Consider the following 16,811-nt stretch of genomic DNA (forward strand, 5'->3'; position numbering starts at 1 on the left):
TTTACGCACAAATGCGTACGCGGTATCCGGTTAACTGGATCCGTGGTTTGCGCTAATTTCTGTTCCCGGTTCATCACGTGTAGTCACGTCACAAGTGTGGCCGCACACGCGAAGGGAAAGCTGATCAGGCCGTTGTCCAATCAGATCGAGCTGACGGAGATTTCGGGCGAATCAGTTCGAGAAGGTCTAACGGTTCGTCGAACGCGGTTCGACAGACGTGTTTAAAGTGATGTGTGAACGGGGTATTTGGTTGTCGAACGTGTTCGACAACCAAATTCCCCGTTCACACATCACTTTAAACACGTGTCTGTCGAACCGCATTCGACCGTGTCAACCCCCCTTCATCCGACACAACCCACCTCACGAAAAATGTGTAAATAAACTTAATACCGACACTTTTCGATTAGAATACAATTAGATTTTAAAGATTCCCTTTACATATACTTTGATTCTTATGGCCCACTTCAAACCAGAATCCTTGACCAGAGTGTCACGAAGGGCAGTGAACTTTGTTCAGACACACAAGTGGCAAAATCTCCGTCAGTTGAATCTGAAAGTTTTTTGTGTTAGTTGCCGTTAACCCATTCAACTCCGATGACAAGATGTCTTGTCATTTGGTCAAATAAAACAAAAAATCAAAAAACACCAAAATGTTTGATCAAACACCAGAAAAATATGACGTCAGCCCTCGCTTCGCTCGCAGCGAAGCGAGGACTGACGTCATATTTTTCTGGTGTTTGATCAAACATTTTGGTGTTTTATGATTTTTTGTTTTATTTGACCAAATGACAAGACATCTTGTCATCGGAGTTGAATGGGTTAAGTGAGGAGACAAGAGCGAAGGACCAGACTGCGCGTTTGGGCCTGCCGGTGGTGGGGGGTAGGGGGGGGGTAGTTAAGGCACATGAAGGACTAGGTCATCAGATCCCATTACCCCAAATGGGCTAACTTTTTGAAGAGTCTACCCCTGGCTACAAACGCCACAGATTGTGAAGTTTCATCCCCCCCTACCCCCCCCCAGGCAGGTCGGGGTTAGATTAAGTAGCTGCGGGCCCCCCTCGCTGCCCACAGGGGGGGGGGGCGCACTCCTCGAACCGGCCGCGCTGGGAGACTTCGACCGGTCTAAGATAGAGAGAGGCTCCCGTGGGCACCGAGAGGTGTTGGTTAGAGCGAAGCAGGCGCCACACAAGCTCATCTTGGCATCACTTGGTGTGAGTTGAGGGCCGGAAAGGTTAGTACGAAAGAAAGTCGGGGTTTTTTAAACATGTCTTGCAATAATTTATTGTATAAGGTTCAACATGGAAAAGTACAAATATTGCAATACAACCAAAACTACCTTTGGAACGACAACAAGATTAACTGCATCGCTGTGTACAAAAATTGGCCAGGGGCGTGTCAAGGACTTGTTGGAAGGGAAACGGAGGCGGGAAAAAGTCAGAGGGAGGGAGGGAGAGAGGGAGGGAAGGGGAGGGGGACGGAGGGATTTTGAATTGGTCAAGAATCTTTGGCTCATTTGGCATCAAGCCAAGTTTAACGCTATGATTCTGCGTGAGGAGGAGGAGAAGGAGGAGGGGGGAAGATGGAGTGCTCTCCAAAGATAATAATAATAATAAAAAAAAAGGACTTCGTGACGTCGCCGTGACGTCATGACCCTTTGCAGCAGAAAAGCTTGGTCCCTCCGACTCGATGACGTCATGACATCTACCCGGTTCGGCCGAGGGGGCTGGGAGGGTGACCAGGTTCCGACCCCTGGGACCCACCCCCCTCTGCCGAAAGCCTCTGAAGTTTGCAACAACTCAATACGTCACCGCAAGGGGAGTTACCGCTCCACATCTGCACCATCTCGGTAAAGTCCGTCTAGCTGAAGGCATGGAACACGTATTTTTTATTTATTTTTTTCTTTCTTCCAGAACTCCCCCCTTACTTATGGGTCACTGTTGGTCACGATGAGGGAGGAGTGGTGGGGGGGGGGGGGGTACTGAGAAAAAACAACAACAGAATTTCCAAAAAGTCAAAAGAAGACATCTTCGTTTCGACCTAGTTTTGACCTCTAGACGTCCACAGAAGCGGCAAACCAGGTCAACCTCCTGGTTTGGTTAATCATTATAAAAGTTTTTCTTTTTCTTTTTTTTCTTTTTGTTCCCTTATGCCTTGTGAGAGCTCCCTGGCCAACCTTTGGCTGGAAAAGTTCAGGTCCTTGCCAAAATCACATATGCCTCATTGAAAGAGTGAAGAAGAAACATCAGAAGTACAGGGTAGTGGCATTTTGGATTGTTCGGGTTATCATTACAATATATATTTTTTTTTTCGTTTTTTCTTCATTTTTTTTTTTTTGGAGAATAGCGGGCGACCTGCCATGAGATGGAAACAGGTCACGCGTAACTGACTCAACCCGCGATATGAAAGCAGATCACAACGTGGTGACCTGGCTTCCCGATACGAGAGTGCCGACAGTCACCGGGCGAGGTGACCTGAGGCTGTGGGAGAGCATCAGGTCACGGCAAAATGACCTTGACCTGACCCCGCGGCGGTAGCCAGGTCGACCTCGCCCCCGCCCGGGCCTTGGGCGTGGGCGGGGGCAACCCGGACAATTCCCCACCGCGGCGAGAGGTTCAGATCACACCAAAGTGACAGAAGCCCACCTGATCGAAAGGGGGCTTCCGTCACAGCAGCGACTTTGAACCAAAACGAAACCGGGAGGAGGAGGTGGTTGGGGAGGGAGGAGGAGAGGGTGTGGGGGGGCGGGGGGGGGGTTGGAGAAGAGGAGGAGGACGGGCAAGAAAGTGTTCAAACCACGGAGGACAAAAGTGGGGCTGGTCGAAACGAGATCAACCAGGATGAGACGCGAGACAGAACGAAAGATGTGAACGGTGGGCTCGGGTTGGGGTTAGAAGGACTCAAGAACGAGGTAAGGGCGAGGGGAGGAGACTTGCGTAATAAAGCGGTAACAACAGTGAAGTAGTTGTAACAAGAACAACATTGGTATAGTTGTAGAGAAGTGGTGATGATGGAAGCTGGGGCGGGGGTGGGGGGGGGGTGAAGGGGGCTGGGGTTGGGGGTGGGGGGAAGGGAAAGGAGCCAAAACGGTTTCAACGTTTTGGGGTCGAAAATGGTATATAGAGACAAACCTTTCTGGCATAGAACATAAACGTTACAAACGTTAAAAACTTTGCGTTATAATGTTTTGGTTTATTTTATTTTTCTTTAAAGATATTATGGTCAATACAAAGACTTAAACCAAATTAATATGGGAGAGAGTTTGGCCATTCCAGTTAAAGAGCGTTAAAGAGCGAAGGGGTTCAGATGGATCTCAACGAAAGAGGCGACAACCTTTCAACAGAAAACGGGATGAATCGTGGTTGGTTACTTTTACATCAGTAGCCAGTTTTCAGTTGCCATTTTTTTCTCTCGAAAAAAAAAAAAATCACGCTCGCAGCCAATTTAATTATAATCGAATGACTTTTTTTTTTTCCTAAGCACTTACATATTTAAAACTATCTTCATTTATCATCATCAGCGTTACGCCAATAGTCTAGATCCCGACGTAGTTACAGACAGATAAGATTTCCTGCATTGTACTTTGGAGAGACTAAAATAACCAAAATCCAACCCATAAAATACTACGACGACGTTCGGACAAGAAAACCAATTTTTTTTATATTTCCAAAACCCATAAGCGGCGCACTACATTCGGACAAGTTGTAAACAAGCAAACAGGGTGACTAAGTAGTTGACATTAAGAGAAGTAGGAGCAGACAGTGAACTACCAGTAACTCAGACCGAAGCGCTGATTCTAGGTGGCTTTTGTATATTCGGATTATTTACTCTAAATAATAATGGTAATAAATATTAGGAGAAAAAGTTACTTACGTGCTAAAGATCTCAGAGACGAAAACGGGGGTTGGGGGGGTTGGGGGGTGGGGGCACTCTATACTGCTCTTTGCAAAGTTGACTGTGACTTGGTCTGGCGTCCGCAGCAGCATTAGCAGCATCAATAGCACAAGCAGCAGCAGCAGCAGCAGCAGCATAACGCGGGTTCACAGGCTGGTCACACATACGTGTACGCACACAGCATGTTGTGGGTACCCACTGTCCGAGCCGGCGGTCGGTCGGTCACACACACACGCACGGAAACTTGACGCCAGTGTGGCGATCGGGTGTGTGTGTGTGCGGGTGCCCAATGCTGTGGCGAAACGATATCAGCTGCTCTGACGAACTGTTAAAAAGAGTTGGTGGTCCCGTGATGGCGCGGTTCAGGTGTATGCGTGACCTCGTTTTCTCTCTCTCTCTCTCTCTCTCTCCCTCCAAGGTCGTGGCATTTGTCCAAGGTCTTCTTCTTCTTGTGTAGGCTGCTGCTGCCGTAGATCAGCGTTAAGCAATAAACAAACTGAAGTACTGACTTCCAAGTACATGGTTGGGGTGGGAGGGAGGGGGGAGGGGAAGATATGTCAGGCGTGAGGACGGGGGGAGAGGAGGAGGAGGAGGAGGAGATGATGAATCCACTTTGCGAAAGAGCAGAGAGCGAAACCGTAAACCGTACACAGACACAGACACCTAGTGACTGTGTGCGTGTCTGCAGTAAACCATAGACACAGACACCAGACACGGGCACGCAGAGACTGGCGGGACGCTACAAGCAGTAACAGTGCACAACCTATGGCGGCCATTCCTGACGCACAGCCAAGGGGCCACGGCAGCTCCCGCCATGACCGCAGCCGCCGCCGCCGTCCCCCCCGTCGCTACTCCGCGCGCGCGCGGGCGCACACTTCCCCACTCACACCGATCGTCGTGGTGTGGAGAGGAGGGAGGATGAGAAGGAACACGGAAGGGGTGGAGGGAGAGGGGAGGATCAGTCAGGAACGCGAGGACGATCCTGGCGACACGGTTCGACTCCTGCACCACCAGGACAACGCCCTCCGTGAGAAGAAGGGCAGCGTTCGGCCTGCAGAAGGGAAACCGAACCGGGAGTTGCCTTCGCTCCCGATGAGGGTGACTTGGGGGGGGGGGGGATCAGTTGGAGGTGGGTGGGGGGGAGGGGCGGACGGGCGACCTTAGGGGGCCACTGGTGATTCTGGGGCGGTCCGCGCCCCGAGCCGGGCCCTCTTGCCTCTATCCCGACAAGTGATACTGATGGTACGAAGCGTTGGTACTCATCATTTAAGGAGATTTACAAAAACGTCTTTAAACAATTGCATATGTAACCAGAATGGCCAGTCTAACCATATATGAAATATTTTTATATATATTTTTTGTATATATATATATATTTTTTTTTATTCCTGTGGGTCGTCCAACGTAACACACACGTCCCTGTCCACCGCCGCAGCTGCGGCCGCTGCGGGGTGGCGGCGGTGCGGACCGCCCGTGCGACGAGACTGACTACAGTCGATCAAATCACCGCGTTAACAGCCGCCGAGCTCGTGGTGTCGTGCTGTTCAGCAACAACTCCAAGGCTAGCTCGAGATGTCGTGCTGTTCAGCAACAACTTCAAAGGCTGACTTCTCTTTTTCTCTTCTTTTTTTCCTAGACTCCTGGCATCCGATCAAAACCTCTCCAGAGTCGTTTCCTCTCTGTCGCAACAACCTTTCCGCGCGCGCGATGTACTGAACGACTGGATATAACGCTGACCCTGACCGTAGCGTCCGCTTCTGGTTTGATCCAGGTTGCTGACCGTAGCGTCCGCATTGAAGTTTTAGCACTCTCACGGGTACGCCCCAGGCCACCATCTCCTGATATATCTGCTCAAAAATTCCTCTGTAACACTTACAAAATAGGTTTTCTATACCGGGAATGGTGGCCCGAGACAGTGGAAAAAAATAGCTTCATCTGTTCTACCATTTTTTTTTTTTTTTTTTTTTTTTTTTTTGTCTCTTAATACGACCATTTTCCTTTTCGCCTCCTTTGAGTGACGATTACGTTTACTACGGCTTTCTCTACACTAAAAAGAGTTCAGATAAAAGACATTAGTATTATTGCATCATTTGGGTTTCGAGGTAACTGGAGTGACCGCCCTTAGAGAAGCAACCGCCCTTGAAGGAGTAACCGCCCTTTTGGAGGTCTTTAACAAGTCGCAATGTAGTCACTGGTACACAGACACACAAAACACGGAATGATCGGGCAAAAAGAGCTTGCAAGAATAGAGTGGCACCATATTATATGTCATATATATATATATATGTGTGTGTATATCCAATATATATATATATTTATAGATCTCTTTTTTTTTTAACTTTCCACATACATAACTGCGAATAAGACTGATCCAGGCGGCACACCTCTTCCCCCCTCCCCCCCCCGAAGGCCAGTTGTCGGGAGCCACGTTGCCACCCCCCTCATCTTGCCCTCTCGTCACCTCGCACGCAGTTGCCCCCCCACCCCCCCACCCCCTGGGGCCGGCGCCGGCGGCGACCGGTGCCAGCATGGACTAGCGGCGAGAGCGCCACAAGGCAGAAGAACAGATTGGAGGAGTGGAAGAGGTTTATCATATGGACGCCAGACGAACTTGGGAGGAGGTGGAAGGGAGGAAGGGAGGGAAGACAGCACAGCAGCCGGGGTGCAGGTGAAGGAAGGCGTGGACGGGGATAGTGGTGATGGGGACGCAGAGTACGGGCTGGGGGGGGGGGGAGTGGAAGGAGGAACTGCGGCGCGGGTTCCTTACAGTTCGCCGGCATGGGGTGGCCGCAAAGAGGGACTGGCGAAGAGTCGAGGCTGAGGAGTGCTGGAAGGAAGAATGAAGGAAATGTGGATTTATTCTTTTTTTTTTTCACCCACTTTTCGAGGTTGGCGGGGTGGAGGACAGAGGCGCCATTACTGACAACGGCCACGTGACGTGGGAAGTGGTCTCCCCCACCTCGCCTGTTCTGGCGGAGGCCGCGTCGGGAGAAAGAGAAGTTTGGTGGGTGAGGGCGTCAGTGAGGGCAACGGTAAGAACCCAGAGCCTCTCACAACGCCCTCCCACCCCCTTCAGGAACTCCCGCGGCCCACGAACAGAAGTGGTCTACCCTCTCGGGGGGAGGGGTCGGCTAGAGAGGCATAGTAAGCAACCCGCTGACAAAGGTGGGTCGGATAGGGCCTGGAGTGGGTTGGGTGGGGTTGGGGGTGGGGGGGTTGGGTGGGGAGGGGGCGGTCTTTTGACTTTGGGGGGATCGGGTGCGCGCGCCCATTCGTGGTCTTGTCCCCCTGTCCGGCTCTGGGATTTTATTATTTTTTTTTTCTCTTGGGAAAATGGAGAGAGAGAACAGCGGGGGGCCCTGACAAGCTGGATAGAGAGAGAAGGGTCGTGGTGGCGATTTTAACCTAATATGCTACAACACACACAAAGAGAGGAAAAGGTTTACATTACATATAAAGTGCGGGGGGACGCGCGGGCCCCGCGCGCGCGCGACCACGCACGCGCACGCGCCTCGAACTCACTGGCACGCAAAGCACGCCCATTCCCTACAGGGCCGCGACTGGTCACGCCAAACCCGCAGGTCAACCGCGCCTTTCTCTCCGTCAAATGGCGCGCGGATCTTCCCGCGCGCTTTCGTCGACGCGTCTTTGTGTCTTCAGGAGGAGTCTCCTCCCTTCTCCGATGTTGGCGCCGGCAACCGTCAAATCGTCGAGTGCGGAGGCGGAATGGTATCAAGGGGAGCACCCGCATCGGCTCGAAAAATAGAAAAAGATGAAAATTCAAAGCCACTACCGAACAGTGAGAAATACCTAATTATAGCAATAGCTCTCCCGAAATGCCGTCGCTTCCACAACCCACATCCACTGAGCAGTCAACCCGCGAGGAGCGATCAATCGCAGCACTGGAGGACTCTCAAGAAACGAGACGATGAAACCAGAGACGGAAAAGGTTGAATTGCAAGCCACCCTCGAACAACTACTACACGTCTTACGTGCCGGCGAGGGAGTTCCCGGCCTCCTACGGGACCGCACTCCTCGGTCTGAACCAGTACCGCACCCGCCGATTGACGGTCGCGGTCGCCGGCTGAATGCGGGGTGACCGCGAATCGGCAGCCCAGAGGTCAAAGCATAGCAACTGTAAAACTGAAAAGTCGCGCCATAGGACAACACACACCGTTTTCTTTTTGGATACCAATGGAGGGGAGTCAGGATCCTCGCGTGGGGACACCCCTTCGCCGTCCCCCCCAACCCCCCCTTCCCTCCCCTCCTCTTCCTCCTCCTTCGCACAGCAGTCAGAGACTCGCGAGCCGTCGGTCGTCACATCTCCGCCGGGAGGGCGCTGTTGACTTACTGGCAACCGCCGCAGGGTCTCTCCTGAAACCGTGGCTGAAGGGTAGGTGGTGGAGGAGGTGGAAGAGGTGGAAGAGGTGGAGTACGGCGAGGAGTGACGCGGGACCCTGACGTCCATTGGCAGCGTGATACGTCTCCGTCCTCGGCCTCCGCACGTCCCTTTCTAAGAGAATAATCATATTAAATATAGTCAAACTAGAATCATATACAAGATGACAAATAGGTACAATCATATGCGACAAATTATTAGTTTGCTCGCGGCGCTGGGCGCTTGCGCGACCCACGCCCCCCCGGGCGGTTGGGAGCGGGGACAGCGTGGGCGGGGGGGGGGGAGAGGGACCTTCTGGGCGGAGGATTCGTGGGCGGGGTGACGGGGGAAGAGGCAGCGGCGCGGGCGCGTGAGCAAGAGGAGAGCTCCTCCAGTAGGCGCGCGCGCGACCGATCGACCTCCGACCCCGCAAGTCCCGTACCCCCTTCCCCTCCCCCCCGAAGGTCCCTCTCACCCCCCACCCCCCTCGAGGCCCTCCGCTCCTCTCCCGGCCCGCGGGCGCGCCGGTCGCACCTCCGCCCAAGGGCCGATGGGCACACCAGACTAGATACGTGGTGAAATGCAAACTTAATGCATCTTAATTGACAAACACATTGACAGACTGGGCTCACAATGAAGGATCTCGCAATGTTGCCGCAAGGGACCGCGTGAGTGCCGCCAGAACCGCAAGCGGCTGCGGCGTGGTCGCGGCGGCCACGCGGCCTGGTGGTGGTGTGGTGATGGTGGAGGTGGTAATAGTGGAGGTGGTGGTGGTGGTTGGTGGTGGTGGTCCACCGGTGACGTCACCACCGCCGTTATGTCATGTTTTTTTTAAATCGTTATTCGTTTGTTTTCTCCAAGTTTTTTTTTTTTTCTTGTTCTCCGAGTAAACAAAACTCTCGTTTATTCTTGTTCGTCAGCCCTCACGCCCATGGCAAGCCCGAGTCCGCCCGACCTCGTTTTTAAGCCACGCCCACGGGTGGGGCGTGCCTTCGTCACCCAGCCCGCCCTTCGTACATGATGGCGGCTGTACGTAGGGGGGAGGGGGGGATGAGGAGGGTGTAATGGCGGCGGTCCTATGAACAACCGCGCGACTGTGGTGCTCATTTCGGTCCCGTCTCTGTCGGGTTTCACGATTGCGCGTTTGAGTTTGTGCGGGGTGCCCTCTGCTCCCCCCGTGAGGGGGTAAGCGGGGGGAGGGCGGTTCAGCCCCTCCCGAGGGCTCGAGCATCATCGTCGTGAACCAGGGCAGGGACCGCGGCAGTAGTAGTAGTAGTAGTACTTGTCAGCGGTGAGTGGCTACGGTACAAGCAGCAGCAGAAGATGCGGTTCCTCTACTGGTTTGAGCAGAGAACCCGCAAGTGGTGCGGTCCGGGTTGCCCGCTTTTTGTTGCTGCTGCTGCTGCTCGCTCGACCGGGCGACGGGCCTGCCACTCTGGGGCAGTCTGCTGAGGTCATTTTTCTTCTTCTTCGTGATCATCTCCGTCATCGTCAATTTCTTGCTTACTGTTATGGATGTCGTGGAGCCACACCCCGGGGTGGCGGCGGCGGGGCGGGACGGAGGCCGCTCCGCCCCTGCACAAGCAAACACTCGCGCGCGCGCACACACACACTTCAGATCTGTCGGCGGGGACGCGAGATCGCATCCCTCAACGCCAGTGACGCCCCGTCGACCCCCAGGACTACTCAGCGGCAGCCCGCCTGCTGCTGGGGCCACCGAAGGACCCGGCGGGGCCGCCCTTGTTGCGCAACTCCGGTAATGAGAATCCTTGACGCGGCCCCGCGCCCGCTGAGTAACGTTGGGACCTCGTGGATCACTGACGCCTCCGCCCATGATTATCATTAGAAGAGGTGTGGGTCGCGCGCGTGGGCAGGGAAGGGGTGGGGAGGGGTTCGGCGCCCCATTCCACCACCACCAGCCTCGGGGAGGGATCTTGCGGCGGTATTGGCGGGGGGAAGACCCACCGGCCGCTCGCTCGCTCGCTGGACAATCGTGCCAAAGAGACGCAACCCAATCATCATTATCATCATCATCATCGAGAAAAGAGGAATGTATACTCTCACATGGGTCCGACAGCTATCAAATATAACAATAGTGTAGTAATACAAGTTACCAGCATATTAATATTATACTATTTCGTTGATTTATCCATAGAGGGGTTTGCGATGGGGGTATTTCTGTTTGTTTGTATTTTTTTTTTATTCTCTTCTGGATAAAACTCTTCATAAAAATACCATCACATTTAAAGTTTCAACAAGCCAACTAATAAGACGCCTTTCCTACCCAACTAGAATCTACAGCCCCCTGCTAGCTAGATTGCCGCCAGCAGCAGCTCTAGCGCGGGGGCTAGGCTCCTAGCACGGCTTTTCGCCGCGTGCGGGAGCTAGGCTCCTAGCACGACTTTTCGCCGTGTGCGGGCAGCACTTCAAGTAGGCAGGCAAGCGGGCGGGAAGGTCGGGCTAGCCTGCGCAGGGCGGACCGCGGCGGCCTGCCTGCTGGGGGCCTGCTGGTGGCCCGCTGAGGGTCGGCCGGGTCCCCCCTGAGCAAGCACTCCCCGGGAGAGGGGGAGGGGAAGGCAGGCAGGAGGGTGCAGCGGCCATCTTGTTCGCGCCAGAACATGGCAATTGTATACACGTAGCTGCGGTCCACACAAATCCACCTTGTAACGCATGCATATATACATGTACATATATATACGTAGTTACACAGCACTACAAGCAACCTGGACAGTCGACTCGGGTCACTCGAGCCTCCGGCGGGGATCGTCGCCAGTTGGATCCTGAGGCGGCAAATCCCACCGGGCAGAGCTCTCAGGGCCGGGAGGACCTCGATTGAACCAGGTGCCCCTGGACCGAGACCCCAGCCCTATGCAGGACCGCCGCCCTGATCCCCCGCAGGGTCGCGAACTCTTCAGACCACTTTCTCCCGGCCGGTGACCCTTGGCGGGGAATTCCCGGCCAGGACAAAGGGTACAAAAGCCCCCGCCACCCTAACAGGGGGAAGGGCTTGGAGAGACCCCCTTGTGGTGGCTTCGGCCGGAGCGACTGTCCCGTTCAGCTGGAAGAGGCCGAAGCCGACGCCCCGTCCCGCCTCGCCATTCAAGGAAAGAAGCGCAGGTCGGCGGCGGCGTCACCACGACACCGCCCCCGCCTCATGGGCGCAACGGTGACTGCACCGCCTCCACGCCCGTCCGCCCACCCTCCACGCTGGTGAAGTGTCGGCGGAATGTCCCCCAAACAAAACCCACCTTCTATTTTGTTACAAAACCCGACAAAAACCGTTTAAAACCCTCTATGAACAGAAAAACACCGTGTCTGGTCTTAACGGGTGCTCCGGCGGTTATATACTAATGACCCGAGAGGTTCCCCCCCCCTTGCCCTCAGCCTTCGTCCGTCGGGAGTCACGGCTCGTTCCCCGCTGGCTCCTGGGGGCGCCCCCGGCGCGAACGCGCGGACAGAAACCGCCCGCGCGCCCTCGTCCTGGGCGCCACACGCCCTCCAGTCTTCTAGGTCCACGCGGGGGCAGGAGGAAGTTGACACCAAAGGTCGTAATACTGTTGGCTGGGGGATACGCGTCTCCTGGTAGCGGCAGCGCGCGCCCTTGCTATGTAAAGAGAGAAAAAAAAAAAGAAAAAAAGAGAAAGAGAGCTAGCTTCGTCTTCTGCCCCGCGCGCCGACGACGACGATGATCCCCCCTACAGGAGGTTCGGTCTTCGTTCGCGTGAGTAACGCTCATCCTGAGGAGGAGTTGGGGGTCGCGACCCGCCTTCCGGGTCTTCACCGTGTGGTCTCTCGTCTTTCACCCCCCCCCCAAAAAAAAACCTCCATTCCTCCTCCTCCATCGGTAGGATTACGTCCCTGCAATCTTTAATCCCAACTCTCGAATGCCTCGATCCCATTCTCTATTGACGCCCCCGATTCCCGTTTTCTTCGACTCCAGGAAACCCGGGAACGAGCCTGGAAGGAGCTGAGGGTGGACCGGGGCTCGGGTCACGCGGGAAGGCCGTAACTGAGACAATCTTAGCTTAATTAACCTTCAACTTGGTGGGAATGTTAGTTAGTTAGTTAGGGGTCATCATTTATCTAAATTTCTGTACAAAAATAGACGCTTTTTTCAAGATATCTTTAGGTTTGCATGGAAGTCTTTGTCCTCTATCTCGACAGACAAGAGCAGTTTATTTATCTTTATTATTATTATTAGTTATTATTATTATTATGGAGCCTCGAGGGTCGCATGTAAGGATATTTAAGTAGATATTTATTGTGACTCCTTACAGACTAGCTTGTGTGCATCTATATATTGCGCGTTAAATGGGGTCCCCAAAAACAGACGCAAAAAAAAACACAGAAAAGCTCACCAAAGCATGTCCGCCACATGGTGGCCGGGGGGGAATGGGGGTGGATGGGGTGTGGGGAAAGTCACGGGGGAGAGGGTGGAAACCAACCAAAGATAAATGTAAACGAAACGAACTAAAATGGTTTCTCGAAAAAGACCTTCGAGACTGTCGAAGGAGCCACCGACTCCAGTATTCCGCAACTGTTCGCTTTGCCAGTTCCGGACACCTGGGCAGTGCCCTCGGCAGTCTGGCTTTTCTTTCCTGCTCCCCTCCCCCCCAATTTTCTTTCTTTTCCAAGGCTAGATCCTCGGAAAACGTGTCGTGGGGGGGGAGGGTAGAAGGCTGAATGGTACAAGGACTGGATGGTGGGGAGAGAAGGAATGAGGGGTTGATTGTGGACTGGGGGATGGGGGATCTTTGGGTCTGGGGAGGATACACTGGCAGCAGACCAAGCTGACGTTATTACCATAATGTAAAAAGAGCGGATAAAAGAATTCGGGTAATTATAATAAATACTACTACCAAGTAAGGTAATAAATATTACCAACAAGACGTATAATAATAATAATAATAAAATTCATGCTTTTCTATAAACAGGGGCGGTGCTAGAGGGAGGAGGTTTGGGGAAGGGGAACCTGGTATGGGGGAAAATGGGTGGGGGGGGGAGGTGAAACCTGCATTACCTTTGAAGCCACGGGGGGCTACCACTCGAGGGGTCCCCACTGCCTCAGAGGTCACCGCACGAGTTGACCCTTCCCTTTGGAAGAGGCGGGTCTTGGTGGAGGAGGGAGGGTGAGGGGACGGCAGGGGGAGGGGCGGGACCCTCCGAGGTTGACCCTCCGCGTTGACCTTCCATCTTCTCTCCATCACTGCCCGGGTGTCGTCATCGTCGTCGTCTTCTTCTTCTTCTTCGTCCTCCTCCTCCTCTCCCTCCTTCCGCTTCGCCACCTTCATTCCCTCCCCAATCTCCATCACCACCACTACTACAACGCATATTCAAAAAGCAGGCAACACCGACAAGTACATAGAGAAACGAGACTCTGTATCCTTCGCCAACACTCCCCACAATGTCCCCCAACGGAACCGTGAGCTCACCCTCCCTCCCTCCCTCCCCTCCAGTTCCCGGGAACCACTTTAATCCCTCTGGCCTGGTTTGGAGGACTTGTAAACCCCGTGAATATATCGAAGGAGGTTAGATAATCAAGCTGGCTTATGAACGTAGTAGTAGTAACAGTAGTAGTAGTAGTAGTAGTAATAATCGGTAAAGATTGGTGAGACGCTAGTAGCTGTGGTGATGGCGATGTCCTCGTGCGGTTCCCTTGCTGATGTGGACGAGGGGGCATTTGAGGGTTGAGTGCTTTGGGGTTTGAGGTTTGAGGTCCGAGGGGTGGTGGGGGGGGGGGTGCTTGTGGCGCGTAAACATGACGTTCACGGGAATGTGGGTCGAAGGATCACGAAGGACGGGAAGAAGGGTTAGGATGTGGTTAGGAAAGGACCCTGGAAGGTCCCTCGGTGATACGTGGTAGTGGTGGTGGGGTCTTCTACCAAAAGGAAAAGACAAGTGATAACCAAATAAAAATGCAAACTTAACTAAAGAAACTAAATTTATTTTCCCAGTCAAGGCAAAACTTAAAACGGCTTCCGACATGGATCATGTCGTCGACTCAGGATAAGTATGGGAAAGTACATAAGTGTTCGACTCAGGGTTAGGTACTGTGAGGGGAGGAAATACACTTGTCAAACGGAACAACATCTTTCCTGTTGGCAAGCTTAAGCTAACTGGATCCAATACACAACTAAAGCAATTCTTGCTTTTTCTAATTGTAGGCAACCTCGAGAGGAAAAAATAAACTAGGTTTACTGCACATGAGGAAAAACAAAACAAAATTTGAAATAAATCAAACTCCAAAAAAAAAAAAAAAGTAAAAACAAAAAAAAAAGTACAATTTACCCCATTGACTGGTAAAGTGCTGACATGGCCACCACCGCCGCCTTGGGAGTGGCGGCCACGATCACTTCCACTTAGTAAGTAAAGACAATAAAAATACAAGCATGACGCCTTTAAATAGAAGATAAATAGGAATAAATAAATTTGTAGTCATTCCTGCGGATACACTACGCTTTGAGATCGGAGAGGTAGGACCTTGCTGCGCATGCGCACGCATGCGCGCGGGTCCCCCAGTCTGCGCACGCGCACTGACGCTACGCAGCTCCTTCTGTTGTACAACAGGGGTTAGCCGAGGTCGCGTGCCTACGGGCTACTGCCGCTGCCGGCCATCCATCCGTGGTCATGGCGGATAAGCCCACACATCCATGGACGTGGCGGATAATTATAATAATCATAATTATAATAGCAATAATATTCATAACAGCCACATCAACAGCAGCAGCAGCCCCCCCCACCGCCCTCTAGGGGGGGCTTTCGCCCAGGTTTGGGGGAGGCGGGGGGGCAGTTGAGACCTCACGCAGGGTTGGTGGGTGAGGGATCGGGGTTGATAGGGTTAGTTGGTTGGTGGGGGGGGAGAGGGAGGGAAAGGGTGGGAAGGACCACCGCAACCGATTTTGACGCGTTTTTGAGGAAACTTACAGTAAGTTTATGATATCCATTATTACTCCTTGGGCTGCACGCGCTATCTCGGCGTGGCTCCTTTTGGGGGGGGGGGATGTGGAGGGGGAGTTTATATGTGTATGCGTGTGTGTACGTGTGTATGTGTGAGGGGGTTGGAGGGGGGAGGGGGGGCCTTACTCGTTAGTGCCACTAGCACCTTTTGATATAGCCTCACTTATCAGACTAGTTAAAACTAGTGAATCCTTGGCCGTCTTCTGCAGCAGCGTTTCATTAAAAAATTCTCGGGATGGAGGGGTTCGGTGGGTGGGTGGAGGTGGTCTTTGTAGTGATTTCACGTACTTTCCAAATATACATATATATATTAAGGGGGAGGGGGGGAAGGAGAGGAAGGGGGGAAGGGATGGTGGGGGGAAAGGGGGTTGAGGGGGCTGCGCACAGCCAACGTCGTAGCTAAATCCCCCACCCTCACTCGCCGACACCGCAGCCGACATAAAGCCACCGACGTCGTTGTCTCGTGGGCGGTGTGTGTGTAACTTGCTGCTTCGTTTCGGCGGCCGGCCGCGCCCCGCGGGTTACCAACTCTTCTCCTCAAGTCGGCGGGCAACCCGCACTGGAACTCCCGCGACTGTGACTGACTGACTGGGTGTCCGCCGGGGGGCAGACTGACTTGACTGGGTGTCCGCCGGGGGGACAGACTGACTTGGTGTCCGCCGGAGGAGGCTGACTATGAGGAGGCGGAGGCGGAGGCGACGGCAACGCCGGCGGTCGAAGACGAGGGTTCAGGATATGGTAGGAGTGGTCGCGAGGAGGGGGCAGGGGGCAGGGGGGGGTCGTCGTCGTCGTCGTCGTCTTCTTCTCGTTCTCGTTCTTCGTGGACTTCGACGGGACGCGCACTTGGAGGGCGTGGGAGAACATGGTAATGACTAGTTGGGGCCCTCTGCGGCGGTGCCCCCCTCCCCCCACCCCCGCCCGTCCCCACGGCCGCTTCCTCCTCCTCCTCCGCCGTCGCCGCCACCGCCGTCACCCAGCGGCCGCCGCCGACAAGTGCGGTGGAGGTGGCGGTGGAGGTGGTGGGAGGGTGGGGGGGGTGGATATGATGATGCGGAGTTTAGCTCTTGTGTTTGTTGGTTTTGAAGGAGACTTGAAGAACGCGGTTGCCCAGGGTGTAGCCGTTGAGGGACTGGATAGCGACTACGGCCTCGTCGTAGTTGGTCATGGTGACGAAGCCAAAGCCCTTGCATTTGTTCGTCTGAAGGTCCCGGATCACCTTGACGTTCTGAACGGCGCCGAATGGTCCGAAGAGCTGCCACAGGATGTTCTCCTCCGTCTCGGGCGCCAGGTTATACACGAATATACACCAGCTAGAACTGGCGGGGAGGAGGGAGTTCCCCAGCAGGTTATCACCCGACACCGGGGAATACCTGCGGGAAACGCCGTCCTCAGTTAGCAGCGCACCTTCCCCAGATGGAGTAAAAGTTGGGGGGGTAGTGGGGGGGGAGAGACACAAGGGGGTGGGGGAGAAATGGGGGGGAAGGGCGCTCGCCCCACGCCTTGGCGTCTCGAAATCAACGGCAGCCAGAGGGCTGGACGACGCCCGTCGCGGGACCATCATCCTTGCGGGAAGGCGGTCGCCGGA

The 16,811-nt window shown here is 54.1% G+C and overlaps 1 protein-coding gene across 17 annotated transcripts in view; it reads right to left on the reverse strand.

Moving 5' to 3' along the window:
* Nucleotides 1-1,253: 1,253 nt before the first annotated feature.
* Nucleotides 1,254-16,811, reverse strand: part of LOC143031548 (ELAV-like protein 1) — a 486,883-nt gene continuing 471,325 nt past the window's right edge. For all 17 annotated transcript variants that reach the window (XM_076195544.1, XM_076195556.1, XM_076195553.1 and 14 more), the window contains one exon: nucleotides 1,254-16,596. In XM_076195544.1, coding sequence (XP_076051659.1) covers nucleotides 16,284-16,596 — 313 coding nt within the window. In that variant the 3' untranslated portion in view covers nucleotides 1,254-16,283. The remainder of the gene's footprint in view (nucleotides 16,597-16,811) is intronic.

This window comes from Oratosquilla oratoria, chromosome 12 (genome assembly GCF_046742065.1).
Source record: "Oratosquilla oratoria isolate Oo_2021 chromosome 12, ASM4674206v1, whole genome shotgun sequence".
In the NCBI taxonomy this organism is placed as follows: domain Eukaryota; kingdom Metazoa; phylum Arthropoda; class Malacostraca; order Stomatopoda; family Squillidae; genus Oratosquilla; species Oratosquilla oratoria.